Source organism: Podarcis muralis, chromosome 13 (genome assembly GCF_964188315.1).
Source record: "Podarcis muralis chromosome 13, rPodMur119.hap1.1, whole genome shotgun sequence".
Lineage (NCBI taxonomy): Eukaryota > Metazoa > Chordata > Lepidosauria > Squamata > Lacertidae > Podarcis > Podarcis muralis.
In genome coordinates, this window is record NC_135667.1 from 48700084 (window position 1) to 48717103 (window position 17020).

Here is a 17020-nt window from a genome sequence, read left to right on the forward strand (position 1 = left end):
TTGGTGCAGAAGTCCTCAAAAGTGACAAGGCCACAAAACTGCTTCTGGTTTCTCTGCTGAAAGGCCTGTGCACTTTTAGAGGTCTTTGCCCTATCCAGTGAAACACCAATTACCTGATTTCCCCTGGTCAACAGGTAGATTACCGTATTTTTTGCTCTATAGGACGCACTTTTCCCCCTCCAAAAATGAAAAGGAAATGTGTGTGCATCCTATGGAGCGAATGCAGGCTCCTTGGCTTCAGCGAAAGCAACGCGAAGCCTCCAAAGCGCAGAGGCAGTGCTCCCTCTGCGCTCCGGAGGCTACGCGTTGCTTTCGCTGAAGCCTGGAGAGCGAGAGGGGTCAGTGCGCACTAACCCCTCTCACTCTCCAGCCTTTAGGGATAGCCGCCTGAAGCCTTTAGAGCGCAGCGGGACCTCGCGCTGCGCTCCAAAGGCTTTGGGTTCCTTTCGCTGAAGCCGGGAGAGCAAGAATCTCTGGGAACTCGCGCTGCGCAGCACTCCCTCTAGCTATTCTCGCTTTTGGATGGCCCCGTGAAGCCTCCGCAGGGCATGGGGATGAAGGCTCCCCGTGCCCTGCGGAGGCTTCGCGCAAAGCTAGACCAGCGGCTATCCCAGAAGCCAGAACAGCAAGAGGCTATCCCAGAAGCCAGATCCCTCTCGCTGTTCTGGCTTCTGGGATTCAGAATTTTTTTTTCTTGTTTCCTCCCCCTCCAAACTAGGTGCGTCCTATCATCTGGTGTGTCCTATAGAGCGAAAAATACGGTAGTTATCATACCAAAATGAACAGAGCACTATTGCTTATTGTGGCAATAGTATAATAATGCACTCGAGTGTCTTTCGCTTTTTTTATTTAGGAAAGATTGAAATTGCAAAACATCACCAATATGTCACCGTGACAGGACTGACCAGCACAGGAATGAGGGATGAGATATCTGTGGCTTTTCAGATGGGCACCGTGCCACTTTTCAGACGGACTCTCAACTCCCTTTGGCTCCTGCCATGCTGTCAGGGATGATGGACATTGCCGTGTAACAACAACTAGACGGCCCATCCTTGCCTAATTAAATGCGTAGTTCCCCATTAGGATGTACTTAATAGGAATAAATGGATATTATGAATGGGTGGGAAATCTTGCTGTCAAATCATACAGAGGACAGACAAGAGACAAGACTCATACATTTCCCCTGCTACTGTCATCATCACCTTGCACTTCCCTGTGTCAAGAGTCCCATGTTTTTCAATGAAACAACATAGTACCGAGGACAGAATTCCGTTTTCCGAGAACCTCAGCTCCCAGCAAATTTCTATGGTTAAGCTGTGATCTTGCGCTCCAAACTCTGAGCAATGCCTGTTGAAATTTCAGAAGCCTGATGGGTGGCTGAGTAAGAAGGAATAATGGTTAATGGCAGAATTTCATGGCTTGCATAGTTCTATTACTGAGAGAATTGGAATAAACAATGCAAATTTTCTCAAGTTGCATGCGTAAGTTACAGAAGTGTCATTTGAACCTGATTAATGGGCTTGCTCCATTCCCTCCACATTTTCTCTGGAATCGGCTGCAAATCACACCGGAAATGTTTCTGGGTATTAGCTGTCTCTTCAGTACCAGGAGCCCAGTTATATATGGGCTGTTTGTAGAACCAGGACGCCTGGATTTCTGGTTAAGCATCCCCTCTGGGTTCTTTCGTGGTATGAGAGGTGGGAGGTGTTGTAGCTAGGCTGTCTAGAGGAGACTCACTCGTCGTAATCGCTGGGTAGTCCCTTCCTCGGGTCTCTGAATCGGGTCCCAAGGGCTTGGCGTGAGGGAATGCAGCAGGAATACTACTGGGCCTGGGCAAGTAGCTAGGAGAGTGGATCTTCAGGAAAGTAAATGGCGATGTGGCTCCAAGGAGGTCTACTCTTACACCCGGCTTGATCGTGCTGGATGCTGGAACGCTTGGGGCCTTCATTGCCAACATGTCTGTTTGCCTTCTGGGGATTTTTGCCATTGTGTGGAGCCGTTGGCTGGGCTGTGAAGAAAATGCAGGAACTGTGAACACGCTGGACTGAACCTTTTATGGTGAGAGGTGTCAACCAATAGAAGCCAACTTACTCAAACCAACTGGCTCATCAAGAGTTTGCATATTACCAGTTGGCAACAGCATGGTGCTGATAACACCCAAGGTTGCAGGTTCAAGCCTCATAGGGGACAGTTACATATTCCTGCATTGCAGGGGTTGGACTAGATAATTAATAATAATAATAATAATAATAATAATTTTTATTTATACCCCGCCCTCCCCAGCCAAGGCCGGGCTCAGGGCGGCTAACAAGCAATAATAAAAACAAGTTGAATGAATACAGCTTAAAAACAACATTAAAATATTAAAATGTAGCCTCATCGCAGGAGGAGAAAGGCAAAGAAAAAAGAAAGAGGGGAGGGAGGGAATCAAATTGGCTCCAAGCCAAAGGCCAGGCGGAACAACTCTGTCTTACAGGCCCTGCGGAAAGAAATCAGATCCCTCAGGGCCCCGGTCTCATGAGGCAGAGCGTTCCACCAGGCCAGGGCCAGTGTTGAAAAGGCCCTGGCTCTGGTTGAAGCTAATCTAGCTTCCTTAGGGCCTGGGAGCTCTAGGGGGTTGCTATTTATGGACCTTGAGGCTCTCCATGGGGCATACCGGGAGTGGTGATGATGATCCTCAGGGTCCCCCCAAACTCTACAATTCTATGATCCCACGATGCAACCTCAGTACAGATGCTTGTTGAAAGCAAACGAGCTGAGGAAATGGAGGTGTGAAATTGAAAAGTCTCCAGCACAAGCGTTGCCTCTGCTCCCTTAGATGGACTTGGGCAAGCTACTCATCTCTCAGCCTTAGGCTCCATTTGCAACAGGGGTGGTAATGTTGATCTGCCTTACAAATAGAATTGCCAAATATTGTAATACAGTGGTACCTCAGGTTAAGTACTTAATTCGTTCCGGAGGTCCGTTCTTAACCTGAAACTGTTCTTAACCTGAAGCACCACTTTAGCTAGTGGGGCCTCCTGCTGCCGCTGGAGCACGATTTCTGTTCTCATCCTGAAGCAAAGTTCTTAACCCGAGGTAATATTTCTGGGTTAGCGGAGTCTGTAACCTGAAGCGTATGTAACCCGAGGTACCACTGTATACGACTTAAAATCGTTGCTCATTGAAGGAGGGAAAAGCCATCTTTAATATATATCTTTAATTCTGCACGGCAGTAAACACACCAGAAATAAAATGGCCTCTTAAGTAAGACATTTAACAACCTCCCTGATTATTAAGTTTCCTTTAATCCTGCAGCTCTTTGTCTACCCTTCTCATACACTGGGATTTGGGGCTGTTGGGACGAAAATGCTCTCTGCCTGTTCTGCTAAGGTATTCTGGAATACAGATAGAATCTAGCTATCCCAGCTTGCATACCCCGAGTATATAACACACTTCTCAGGTGTACGGATCCAGGCCACTCTTGCAGCTAGGAGCAAAGGATAAGGATCTGCTCCAAAGCATCGCTGCGGTTTGAAAGAATTCATCGCTGAGTATTGTCACCTCGATAGCTTTTCAGCACATTTTTAGTGTGTTATATTCAACCTATATTCCCACAAGGTGGCACTGTGTCTCTGAGAATACGCTACAATTTTAAGAGCTGGGAAAATGCAGTACAGTGGTACCTCAGATTACATACGCTTCAGGTTACATATGCTTCAGGTTACAGACTCCGCTAACCCAGAAATAGTGCTTCAGGTTAAGAACTTTGCTTCAGGATAAGAACAGAAATCGGGCTCTGGCGGCACGGCAGCAGCAGCAGGAGGCCCCAGTAGCTAAAGTGGTGCTTCAGGTTAAGAACAGTTTCAGGTTAAGAACAGACCTCCGGTACCAATTAAATACTTAACCTGAGGTACCACTGTACAGCCATACCGCGTTACGTTTGCTTCACGTTGCAGCTTTTCAGGTTACGAACGCGGCAAACCTGGAATGGTTTACTTCCAGGTTTGCCGCATGCACAGAAGCGATCTGCGCACTTTGCGCACACGCGGTAGCAACGCTCTGCTTACGGACTGTTCGGGGTGTGAACGGTACCCCAAAACAGATCGCGTTCGTAAGTAGAGATACCACTGTACTTCTCGCTCCAGCACTGCCTTCAATACTGTTCTAAATCACACTGTGTGGTTAGGCAAATGTCATCAGCAATTGCTGGATGCAGCGCAACACTGAGCAGCTGTAGACATTACAGATGTAGGAAAACAGCCCTCACCATGCTTATCTGCCTTGTCTGAAATACTTTTTAAGTACCTCGTACCTGGTGCTGTGGGTTAAAGTACAGAGCCTGGGACTTGCCAATCATAAGGTCGGCGGTTCGAATCCCTGCAACGGGGTGAGCTCCTGTTGCTCGGTCCCTGCTCCTGCCAACCTAGCAGTTCGAAAGCACAAAGTGCAAGTAGATAAATAGGTACCGCTCCAGTGGGAAGGTAAATGGCGTTTCCATGCGCTGCTCTGGTTCGCCAGAAGCGGCTTAGTCATGCTGTACGCCGGCTCCCTTGGCCAATAAAGCGAGATGAGTGCCGCAACCTCAGAGTCGGACACGACTGGACATAATGGTCAGGGGTCCCTTTACCTTAACCTTTACCTTTACCTACGGGACCACCTCTCCTGGTATGCCCCACGGAGGACCTTATGGTCCACAAATAATAACATCTTGGAGGTCCCGAGCCTCAAGGAGATTAGACTGGCCTCGACCAGGGCCAGGGCCTTTTTGGCCGTGGCCCCGGCCTGGTGGAACACTCTGCCACTAAAGACCAGGCCCTGCGGGATTTGACATTTTTCGCAGAGCCTGCAAGGCGGAGCTGTTCCACCAGGCCTTTGGTCAGGGTTCAGTCTGACTGCCCCTTCCGTTTCATAAGAACTTACATGAAAATGACCTCCCAATTTCTCTCACAGGCCCATATAAATTCAGCACAAACAGTTGGGCCTGGTGAGCATTGCAGGTCCCCAACCCTAATCTGTGGGTTGCCATCTGATTGGATTTTATTCTGATCCTGATCTGATTTTAGGATACATTTTAATTGATTGCCCAGTTTTATGTTCATGTGTTAATACATTTCAGGTTAGCCTCTCTGAGCCCGGTTTTGGCCACGGAGGGTGGGGTATAAATAAAAATTATTATTATTATTATTATTATTATTATTATTATTATTATTATTATTATGGACCTCTCAGCAGGGCTTGCTCCCAAGGCTTGCATGCTCCCCGCTGGGAAGATATTAAAAGTCTTACTTCGGATCTGCTCAAATACGCCTAGCCGTGTGTAACATTTGAATTTGGAACACATGACCCCCCCCCCAAAAAAAAAATCCTGGGAAATTTAGTTTTCCCCTCACAGAACCCTTGACAAACTACAGTTCCCAGATTCTTGGTGGGGGAGTCAATACTGTAGCTTTACAGTGGTACCTCGAGTTAAGTACTTAATTCGTTCCGGAGGTCTGTTCTTAACCTGAAACTGTTCTTAACCTGAAGCACCACTTTAGCTAATGGGGCCTCCTGCTGCCACCGCGCCGCCGGAGCACGATTTCTGTTCTCATCCTGAAGCAAAGTTCTTAACCCGAGGTACTATTTCTGGGTTAGCGGAGTCTGTAACCTGAAGCGTATGTAACCTGAAGCGTATGTAACCTGAGGTGCCACTGTAAATGGATGGTGTGTATCCAGCCATTGTGTGCTCAAATTGCCTTTATCCCTTCACAAGGCAGCAATAGCTACTTCTTTGTTTTTCAGGTTGAAAACTTTCCCAGGTTTGCATTGTTTCCAGGTAGCTGTGAGGCCCCAACACCTGCCCTCAGTGCTCCATTATTATGTATGCCATCACAATTTTATATCCTGTGCATCGCATTATAAATCACAACACAGTTCTAAGCCCCGTTATGTCCTATTGGTAATTTTCAGTGTAGGTGAAATAATATATCAGGAGTCTTGTATTAAAATAAAATAAAAAGTCACCTGTTTAGGAATCTTACAGGCGTAGTTACGAGAACTGACTTAAAAACAGGAAGTTGGACCCAAATCTCAAATTGCTTGATTTTTTGCAACCAGAAGCGAGGGCAGCTGAGCAAATATTAAAACGGTGAGGAAGGGATAGGTTGCTGTGAAACACACAGGGAGTATTCAGCAAAGTTTTACTCACAGAAGACCCACTGAAATCAGCAGATATTGCTTAGTGATCTTCATTCGCTTCAGTGGGTCTAAGGTAAAGGTAAAGGGACCCCTGACCATTAGGTCCAGTCGTGACCGACTCTGGGGTTGCGGCGCTCATCTTGCTTTATTGGCCGAGGGAGCCGGCGTACAGCTTCCGGGTCATGTGGCCAGCATGACTAAGCCGCTTCTTGCGAACCAGAGCAGCGCACGGAAACGCCGTTTACCTTCCCGCCAGAGCGGTACCTATTTATCTACTTCCACTTTGTGCTTTCGAACTGCTAGGTTGGCAGGAGCAGAGACCGAGCAACGGGAGCTCACCCCGTCATGGGGATTTGAACCGCTGACCTTCTGATCAGCACGTCCTAGGCTCTGTGGTTTAACCCACAGCGCCACCCGCATCCCTCAGTGGGTCTACTTTGAGTAAAACTTAGTTGAATGCTGCCTCTACAGGGGGCTGTTCTGGTGGCAGGGACATTATTTTCTCACTCCCCCCCTTTTTTATTATTATTAAAGATTTCCTTGGTTTACAAATTTTCTCACTTTCTGACACCCCCCTTCTCTCTTTCTAATTTCATCTTCCTCCTCACCCAGGAGGCTAGCAAGGGAGGGACAGATCCTGCTCAGCGCATGACCCCTTTTTAAAGTAGGCCAAAGAGCAATGTGCTGCATTAAGCCCTTGAGTTGCCCATCCCTGGGCGAGACAAAAACAAGTTTACGGGTAAATTACCAGTCTCGGGAACGTGCAGCGACTTGCCCGGTAGCCTAGGCCACCGCTGCTGTCACTCCTGTCTGCAAAAGGCAGGCGAGCTTCACTCTGTAGGGGAGAGACAGAGGAACAGAAAAGTCAGGATTCATGCCGCCTTCGCCAGATGGATCTGGCATGACGTCTAAAATCTGCAAAACAAGGTACTAGACCTCATTTTCCCTCTTGTGAGTTTTGGAAAGAAACATCAGTGCTCTCAGATTGCCATAGCTGTCAACTTTCAGATTTGGAAATAAGGGATCAGCAGCCTCGAAAATAAGCGATCAACAGCCACACCTGTCCCAGGGACAGTCTACGGCAGTGTTTTTCAACCTTTTTTGGGCAAAGGCACACTTGTTTCATGAAAAAAATCACGAGGCACACCACCATTAGAAAATGTTTAATATTTTTTTCTTTAATGGCAAACAAAAACGTTGCGGACCGTTCTCTGCTCAGCGGGGATCACTCCGCTGATCCCCGCTGAGCCGGCGGATGACAGCTCCGTCTCCGCACTGTGTGCGGAGAGGGAGATGTCAGAGCCCTGCTGCTCTCTATGGGGAATCGGATGAGAGCGGACCACCTGTCCGCTCTCATCCAATCTGATCCCCACCCATGACAGATGGAAAATAGGGTGGACACAGTCCGGCGCCCACCTAGAGGGCGAAAATTTGACATATTTTTTTAATCTTTCGAATTTTTCAATTTTCCCCACGGCACACCAGGCAACATCTCGCGGCACACTAGTGTGCCGCGGAACAGTGGTTGAAAAACACTGGTCTACGGGATATCTAACAATCAGGGACAGTAGTGGGAAATGGCGCTGGAATCAGGGAATTTCCTGCAAAAAAAGGAAAGGTTTACAGCTATGCAGATTGCTGCCCCAAGCAGGTGAACAGTATATACTGTATTTTTTGCTCTATAAGACTCACTTTTTCCCTCCTAAAAAGTAAGGGGAAATGTGTGTGCGTCTTATGGAGCGAATGCAGGCTGCGCAGCTATCCCAGAAGCCAGAACAGAAAGAGGGATTGCTGCTTTCACTGCACAGCTAATCCCTCTTGCTGTTCTGGCTTCTGAGATTCAGAATTTTTTCTTTTCTTGTTTTCCTCCTCCAAAAACTAGGTGCGTCTTGTGGTCTGGTGCGTCTTATAGAGCGAAAAATACGGGTATTTATGGAACATTGGCTTCAACTCTAAGATAGCAGCAGACTTTTAATTTTTAGGAAAGCTTTTCTGGGGGGAGTTTGGAGATTAGCAAACACTTACGCAAAGCTGTTGCGGCAGCATCACCTGTGGGAAAGCAGAAGAAAAGGGAAACATAAAATACTGGTCAACCTTATTTCCCTTTTCTGTCCTGCTAATACTGCCTCCATTTTCGGTGTCTGCACCCCGAGGGGGTATTTGCACCTTCCACTTCCTAAACAGACCAAAATGATGCTTTATTTCTCCACCGCCGCTTGTATTTTGTGTGCAATTTATTATTTTATGTATTTATGCATCGTTTCCACACAAACCTCTCTCAGGGTGAGGGAGGTACAAGATATAACCAAAACAGTTAAAACCCAAACAGAAAACAGTAACTGGTAAAAGAGATGGGCAGGTTTATCGGTAAAACTGTTCTGTAGGTATGATCTGAGCAGTATCTCGGAATACATTGCAAAATTCCAATTTGCTTTCATTCCAAACTAGCAGCGATTTAGTTTTTATTCATTTCTTAAATTTGCCCAATTACTGCCATTGCCTTCCGTTAAGAGTTTGGGTGTAATCCTTGACGCCTCCCTTTCCATGGAGGCGCAAGTTACAGCAACAGCCAAGGCGACATTTTTCCACCTTCGCCGCATCAAGCAGTTGGTCCCTTACCTTTCCCGCCCCGACCTGGCCACAGTGATCCATGCGACGGTCACCTCCGGGCTTGACTACTGTAATTCGCTCTACGCGGGGCTGCCCTTGAAGCTGTCCCAGAAACTCCAGCGGGTGCAGAATGCTGCAGCGAGGCTCCTCACGGGGTCTCTGCCATGGGAGCATATTCACCCAGTGCTCCCGGTGGAGTACAGGGTCAGATTTAAGGTGCTGCTTTTGACCTTTAAAGCCCTTCACAGCCTAGGACCCCCGTACCTACGGGACCGCCTCTCCTGGAATGCCCCACGGAGAGCCTCAAGGTCCATAAATAACAACACCCTAGTGGTCCCGGGCCCTAAGGAAGTTAGATTGGCTTCAACCAGAGCCAGGGCCTTTTCAACACTGGCTCCGGCCTGGTGGAACGCTCTGCCTCATGAGACCAGGGCCCTGTGGGATCTGATTTCTTTCCGCAGGGCCTGTAAGACAGAGTTGTTCCGCCTGGCCTTTGGCTTGGAGCCAATTTGATTCCCTCCCTCCCTCTCTTTCTTTTTTCTTTTCCTTCTCCTCCTGCAATGAGGCTATATTTTTATATTTTAATGTTCCATTATTTTAACGTTGTATTTTATTTTTGTTTTTAAGTTGTAACCATTCTTCTTGTTTTTATTATTGCTTGTAAGCCGCTCTGAGCCCGGCCTTGGCTGGGGAGGGCGGGGTATAAATAAAAAAATATTATTATTATTATTATTGCCCTTCATCCGAAGACATCAGGGCAGTTCGCAGCAGAAAAATGCAAGATAAAAATAAAATTCTAAGAACGACTGGGGGTGGAGCTTGCATGCCTTGTGCCGATCAAATCGGCCGCATTGCCTGGGGACTCGCCTTTGCTCAGCGCTTCCCAGCGGAGAGGTGACGGTGTGGTTTTCCTTGCTGCATCCCCTTTGCCAGGTTGCTGCGCTGTGGGAACCACTGCTTGAGGCTTCGTTTGGCTGCTGGCTGGGCTTTCTGCCTTTGGCTCGGAGGGGCTCAGAATTTGAACATAACTGTTTCCGGAAAACCCCTTATTTTGGCTGCTGATCCCTTATTTTTGAGGCTGCTGGTCCCTTATTTTCAAATCTGTAAGTTGACAGCTATGGACAATAGTCTGGCCAGTATGGGAGGCGGAAAAAGCTTGAATGGATCAAAGAAAGATAAAATCTTTGCTATGCAGTTTATCTTGTGCATAATTAGGATATTATAAGAGGCGCTATTTCCCTTGATGAAGTGTAATTATACTTGAAACATGTTTCACAACATCTCTTTCGATGTTGACCTCCACGTTTCGTTAAGGGAGTTAAAGTGCATATTCAATAATGTTAATTAAAAGTTAATTTAATTGTGAATTAAAATTTAATTTTAATGTATTTAATTGCTTGATCGATTAATTTTAATTAAAATTTCAATTCTAATTAAAGTGTGTATTAATTTTAACCCAACAGCAGCTGCTGCTGAACTTTGCACTTACCAGTTTTGCATAGTGAACCCCGTGGTTTGAAACGGGATAGGTTGCCACAATCTGCCCAAGAAATAGAAACAGAATATATGCAAGATGTCAATATGTGGTGATCATTAGGGACAGTGCTATTTTTCTAGAAAAAAGAGGGGCCAGAATAGAGTTCCAGCTGGAAAAAAGCTCTGATTAGGGGCATCCATCCTGCCCAAGGGATTTTGGAATATCTTATGCAACTGGAAAGAGATGGCTGAGCCATTTTTTTTTTACCAATTAAATGTAAGGAGATAAGGCTCTTTGATGCGTCTTTTAATCCATTTAATCTGGATCTACCCTTTTTCAGAGAAGTTCAGTAAGCAAAAACAAAAAACCTGTAGCTAATTTTTCGTTTCGAAAGGAAGACCCCTCTCTTTGCAGATACAGTCGTACTTTGAAAATCAAACAGAATCCGTACCAGAAGCCTGTTAAACTTCCAAAATGTTCGGAAACCCAAACACAGCTTCTGATTGGCTGCAGGAAGCTCCTGCAGCCAATCGGAAGCCGCGGAAGGCCCGTCAGACGTTCGGCTTCTGAAAATCGTTCGAAAACTGGAAGACTGATATCCAGGTTTCGATCATTCGGGAGCCAATTTGTTCAGGAGCCAAGGCGTTTGAGATCCGAGGTGTGACTGTATACATTATCATCTTATTAATCATCTTATTAATCATCTAATTAATAACAGCGTAGCCTGCTGTTCCTGTTAAGGACTTTTAATGATTTCCTACCAACACCGGCCCTACCATTAGACAGTGTGAAGCAGAACCCACAGTCAGTAAATGCTGGAGGAGGTGGGCACATGTACCTTGCGGCCTGCCCTGCACCCCCTAAGTGAGTCTGCTGCCCTCAGGAAGATGCTGTCCTGTTTTCAATAGGACAATAAAAGAATGAGTGAGGTTTATTGACAGGTGGATTAAAAAAATCAGTGTGGCGAGAGCAAATTTTTATTCTGATAGTGTGGCTCAGAGAAAAAGTTTCAGCACCAACTGGCATAACGTCCAATCACCCATCTCAGAGTCCTACTTGCAAGTAAGCATACTACAGGCTTTGAATCAGTAAAGGTAAAAGTAAAGGACCCCTGGATGGTTACGTCCTGTCAAAGGCGACTATGGGGTTGCGGCGCTCATCTCGCTTTCAGGCCGAGGGAGCCAAGGTTTGTCCACAGACAGCTTTCCGGGCCATGTGGCCAGCAGGACTAAACCGCTTCTGGCGCAACGGAACACCGTGACGGAAACCAGAGAGCATGGAGTTTTAGGGCAGCGGCGCGCGCCTAGCGGCGCGCGCAGTTTGATCCATATTTTAGATTTAGGGGAGCTAGTCTCAAACATTTGTTGGGGGAGACCTAGGTTTTTTGGGGGGGATTTATTTGTCCTGTCTCCACACTTTTTATGATAGAGGACCACTGTAGTCACCCCCAACGACACGTTCTCAAGATGGAGGGTGAGGGAACAGCTGCAGTCGCCTGTGGTTCCTGCGCAATGTTTGCCATCTTGCCAAAGGTTGCAGGCAGCTTTACCTGCAGCAATTGCATGTTGATTGCCCTCTTAAAAGACAAAGTCCAGCAACTGGAGGAACGTGTAGCTACGCTCCAAAGAATTAGAGACCTGGAACTCTTCTTGGAAGCAACAGAGCACACCGTTTCCACCAAGGAAGAGACAGGGGACTCCCCTGAGAAGGTGGCTAGTTCACCAACACAGGAGCCAGATATATGGAGAAACGTGACTCAAAGAAGTAGGAGGCCCAGGGTTCGCTCTGATTGTTTAGAAATACGCAATCGCTTTGAGGTCCTTTCCCCTACCATGGAAGACGAAGAGCAGACTCCATTTGAGGATCTCTCCCTCATTACAGTCGATCAGGTATATGAAGATGAGCAGCAAAGGCAGTCCTCAGGGAATGTCCAGGCGACCTTGGAACGGACAGCTCACAGAAGAACCCCGACCAGACCTAAGAGGAGGCGTGTGGTGGTGATAGGGGATTCCCTACTGAGGGGAACAGAAGCAGTGATCTGTGGGCCTGACAAGATGTCTCGGGAAGTGTGCTGTCTCCCCGGGGCTAAGATCCAAGATGTAACTGAACGACTGCAAAGAATCATAAAACCCACTGACAAATACCCCTTCCTCTTGGTTCATGTGGGAACCAATGACACTGCAAGCAATAGCCTCCAGAAGATCAAAAGAGATTACGAGGCTCTGGGCAGGAAATTGAAGCAATTAAATGCACAGATTGTCATCTCATCTGTCCTCCCAGTTGAACGACGTGGCCCAGGGAGAGAGGGAAAAATAGTGGAAGTGAACAACTGGCTTCGCAAATGGTGCAAACAGGAACGGTTTGGATTCTTAGATCACAGACTGCAGTTTCTTGAAGATGGACTTCTGGCAAGCGATGGGCTGCACCTCACAACGGTTGGGAGGAATGTTTTTGCAAAAAATCTCAGAAACCTCATCAGGAGGGCTTTAAACTGACTAATGTGGGGGAGGGAGACAGTGCTCCTGAAGGTAGGAGTCTATCAATTGATGAAGATGATCATCCAAATGTCATAGACCGAATGGAGCAAAGAGCATGCAGACCTAGTGGTGGGAGGAAAAAATCCTTAAATAAGAGACACGGGGGAATGATTAATGGACTTCAATGTCTGTACACTAATGCGCAAAGCATGGGAAATAAACAAGATGAGCTTGAGCTCCTGGCACAGCAAACTAAATATGACATAATAGGAATCACTGAAACCTGGTGGGATAAATCCCACGATTGGAATGTAATAATGGAGGGATACAATCTATTTCAAAGAAACAGACCAGACAAGAAAGGAGGAGGAGTGGCGTTATATGTCAGGGATGTGTATACCTGTGAAGAGATCCAAGATTTAGAACCTCAAAGCCAAAGTGAGAGCATTTGGGTGAAAATTAAGGGAGAGAAGAATAACAGTGACCTCATTGTGGGAGTTTACTATAGATCCCCAAGCCAAACGGAGGACATAGATGATGCCTTCCTGGAACAGATGGCCAAGCATGCAAAAGGAAGGGAGATAGTAGTAATGGGGGACTTCAATTACCCGGATATTTGTTGGATGTCAAACTCAGCCAAGAGCATAAGGTCAAACAGATTCCTCACTGCCCTTGCAGACAACTTCATTGTCCAGAAAGTGGGAGAAGCAACAAGAGGAACAGCCATTTTAGATCTGGTCCTAACCAATGTTGATGACCTGGTTAGTGGGGTAGAAGTGGAAGGATCATTAGGCGCGAGTGATCATGCTCTTCTGAAGTTTACTATACAGCGGAAAGGAGCAGCCAAGCATACTAGGACTCAATTTCTCGACTTTAAGAAAGCCGACTTCATAAAGCTTAGGGAAGTGCTGGGTGAGATCCCATGGACAGTAATACTAAAAGGAAAGGGAGTTCAAGATGGCTGGGAGTTTGTTAAGAGGGAGATAGTAAAAGCACAACTTCAGGCAATACCAATGAGACGGAAACATGGAAGGTGCCTAAAGAAGCCAGGGTGGCTATCTAAAGAACTTTTAACTGAGTTAAGATTAAAAAAGGATGTGTACAAAAAATGGAAAAGGGGGGAAACCACCAAAGAGGAATTCAAACAAATAGCCAGCACGTGTAGACACAAAGTCAGAAAAGCTAAAGCACAAAATGAACTCAGGCTTGCTAGAGAGGTTAAAAGCAACAAAAAAGGCTTTTATGGGTATGTTCGTAGCAAAAGGAAGAACAAAGAAACCGTGGGGTCACTCAGAGGAGAAGATGGTGAAATGCAAACAGGGGACACAGAAAGGGCTGAACTCCTCAATGCTTTCTTTGCCTCAGTCTTCTCCGATAAAGAAAACAATGCCCGACCTGAAGAATTTGGAGCAAATGATTCAGCAGAGGAAACACAACCCAGAATAACTAAGGAGATAGTACAAGAATACTTGGCTAGTCTAGATGTATTCAAGTCTCCAGGGCCAGATGAACTGCATCCAAGAGTATTAAAAGAACTGGCAGATGTGATTTCAGAACCACTGGCAGTCATCTTTGAGAATTCCTGGAGAACAGGCGAAGTCCCCGCAGACTGGAGGAGGGCAAATGTTGTCCCTATTTTCAAAAAGGGGAAAAGAGAGGACCCAAATAATTACCGCCCAGTCAGTCTGACATCAATACCAGGGAAGATTCTGGAGCAGATCATTAAGCAAACAGTCTGTGAGCACCTAGAAAGGAATGCTGTGATCACCAATAGTCAGCATGGATTTCTGAAAAATAAGTCATGTCAGACTAACCTGATCTCGTTTTTTGACAGAATTACAAGCCTGGTAGATGAAGGGAACACAGTGGATGTAGTCTACCTTGATTTCAGCAAGGCATTTGACAAGGTGCCCCATGATATTCTTGTAAAGAAGCTGGTAAAATGCGGTCTTGACTATGCTACCACTCAGTGGATTTGTAACTGGCTGACTGACCGAACCCAAAGGGTGCTCATCAATGGTTCCTCTTCATCCTGGAGAAGAGTGACTAGTGGGGTGCCACAGGGTTCTGTCTTGGGCCCGGTCTTATTCAACATCTTTATCAACGACTTGGATGATGGACTCAAGGGCATCCTGATCAAATTTGCAGATGACACCAAACTGGGAGGGGTGACTAACACCCCAGAGGACAGGATCACACTTCAAAACGACCTTGACAGATTAGAGAACTGGGCCAAAACAAACAAGATGAATTTTAACAGGGAGAAATGTAAAGTATTGCACTTGGGCAAAAAAAATGAGAGGCACAAATACAAGATGGGGGACACCTGGCTTGAGAGCAGTACATGTGAAAAGGATCTAGGAGTCTTGGTTGACCACAAACTTGACATGAGCCAACAATGTGACGCGGCAGCTAAAAAAGCCAATGCAATTCTGGGCCTCATCAATAGGAGTATAGCATCTAGATCAAGGGAAGTAATAGTGCCACTGTATTCTGCTCTGGTCAGACCTCACCTGGAGTACTGTGTCCAGTTCTGGGCACCACAGTTCAAGAAGGACACTGACAAACTCGAACGTGTCCAGAGGAGGGCAACCAAAATGGTCAAAGGCCTGGAAACGATGCCTTATGAGGAACGGCTAAGGGAGCTGGGCATGTTTAGCCTGGAGAAGAGGAGGTTACGGGGTGATATGATAGCCATGTACAAATATATAAAAGGATGTCACATAGAGGAGGGAGAAAGGCTGTTTTCTGCTGCTCCAGAGAAGCGGACACGGAGCAATGGATCCAAACTACAAGAAAGAAGATTCCACCTAAACATTAGGAAGAACTTCCTGACAGTAAGAGCTGTTCGACAGTGGAATTTGCTGCCAAGGAGTGTGGTGGAGTCTCCTTCTTTGGAGGTCTTTAAGCAGAGGCTTGACAACCATATGTCAGGAGTGCTCTGATGGTGTTTCCTGCTTGGCAGGGGGTTGGACTCGATGGCCCCTGTGGTCTCTTCCAACTCTATGATTCTATGATTCTATGATTCTATGATTCTATGAAACATCGTTTGCCTTCCCGCCACAGCGGTACCTATTTATCTACTTGCACTGGTGTGCTTTCGAACTGCTGGGTTGGCAGGAGCAGGGACAGAGCAACAGGAGCTCACCCCGTCGCGGGGATTCGAACAACCAACCTTCCGATCGACAAGCATAAGAGGCTCAATGGTTTACCAGGGATCAGCAAACTTTTTCAGCAGGGGGCCGGTCCATTGTCCCTCAGACCTTGTGGGGGGCCGGACTATATTTTGGAAAGGAAAAAAATGAATGCATTCCTATGCCCCACAAAAAAAAAACCCTTTTAAATAAAAGGACACATTCTACTCATGTAAAAATACGCTGATTCCCAGACTGTCCGTGGGCTGGATTTAGAAGGCGATTGGTCCAGATCCGGCCCCCGGGCCTTAGTTTGCCTACCCAAAGTTTAGACCACAGTGCCACCTGCTTCCCCTTGCTTGATCATTAGGACATATAAGAATCGCAGAGGAAGCTGCCACGTAGCTCAGGTATTGTCCACTGACTAATAGCAGCTCTCCCGGGTTCTGACTGGACAGGCGTCTCTCCAAGCCCTAACCAGAGATGCTGAGGACTGAAGCACTGGGGAATACTTACCGCAGGAGAAAGAATAATTCCAATTAGAAAATGCAGGTCCGCATGCTTCATCATTGTGAGGAGCTGTCAACGAAAGAGCAAAGCGGTATTTTGCAATTTTATTGGCTCCCAGTACGTTTCCAATCACAATTCAAAGTGTTGGTGCTGACCTTTAAAGCCCTAAACAGCCTCGGTCCAGTATACCTGAAGGAGCGTCTCCACCCCCATCGTTCTACCTGGACACTGAGGTCCAGCGCCGAGGGACTTCTGGTGGTTCCCTTGCTGCGAGAAGTGAGGTTACAGGAAACCAGGCAGAGGGCCTTCTTGGTAGTGGCCCCTGCCCTGTGGAACACCCTCCCAGCAGATGTCAAGGCAATAAACAACTACAGTCATACCTCAGGTTAAATGTGCTTCAGGTTGAGCGTTTTCAGGTTACGCTCTGCGGCGACCCAGAAGTAACAGAGTTCGTTACTTCTGGGTTTCGCCGCTCACGCAAACACTCAAAATGACGTCACACGCATGCACAGAAGCGGCGAATCTCGACCCGCGGACGCGGGTTGCATTTGTTTCAGGACGCGAACAGGGCTCCGGAATGGATCCCGTTCGCATCCAGAGGTACCACTGTATTTTACTTTTAAAAGACAACTGCAGGCAGCCCTGTTTAGGGA

General features: G+C 46.9%; 1 protein-coding gene across 1 annotated transcript; it reads right to left on the reverse strand.

Annotated features, from left to right (window-relative positions):
* Positions 1–1233: 1233 nt before the first annotated feature.
* LOC114581533 (uncharacterized) lies at positions 1234–16721 on the reverse strand. The gene is made up of 5 exons (XM_077917572.1): positions 16374–16721; positions 10259–10309; positions 8185–8262; positions 6908–6994; positions 1234–2008 (listed from the first exon to the last, which is right to left on the reverse strand). The coding sequence occupies exons 1-5, from the start codon at positions 16425–16427 to the stop codon at positions 1661–1663; spliced, it is 618 nt and encodes a 205-aa protein (XP_077773698.1). The 5' UTR covers positions 16428–16721; the 3' UTR covers positions 1234–1660.
* Positions 16722–17020: the final 299 nt, after the last annotated feature.

What these genes read in the sequence shown, in the direction of transcription:
- LOC114581533 (XM_077917572.1), bottom strand. Translation starts at nt 16,427, where the DNA reads ATGATGAAGCATGCGGACCTGCATTTTCTAATTGGAATTATTCTTTCT. An exon ending in GGGTTCACTATGCAAAACTG is followed by an intron (nt 8,263 to 10,258) that starts GTAAGTGCAAAG and finishes AGGACAGAAAAG; the next exon opens with GGAAATAAGGTTGACCAGTA. An exon ending in GCTGCACGTTCCCGAGACTG is followed by an intron (nt 2,009 to 6,907) that starts GTAATTTACCCG and finishes TTTTCTTCACAG; the next exon opens with CCCAGCCAACGGCTCCACAC.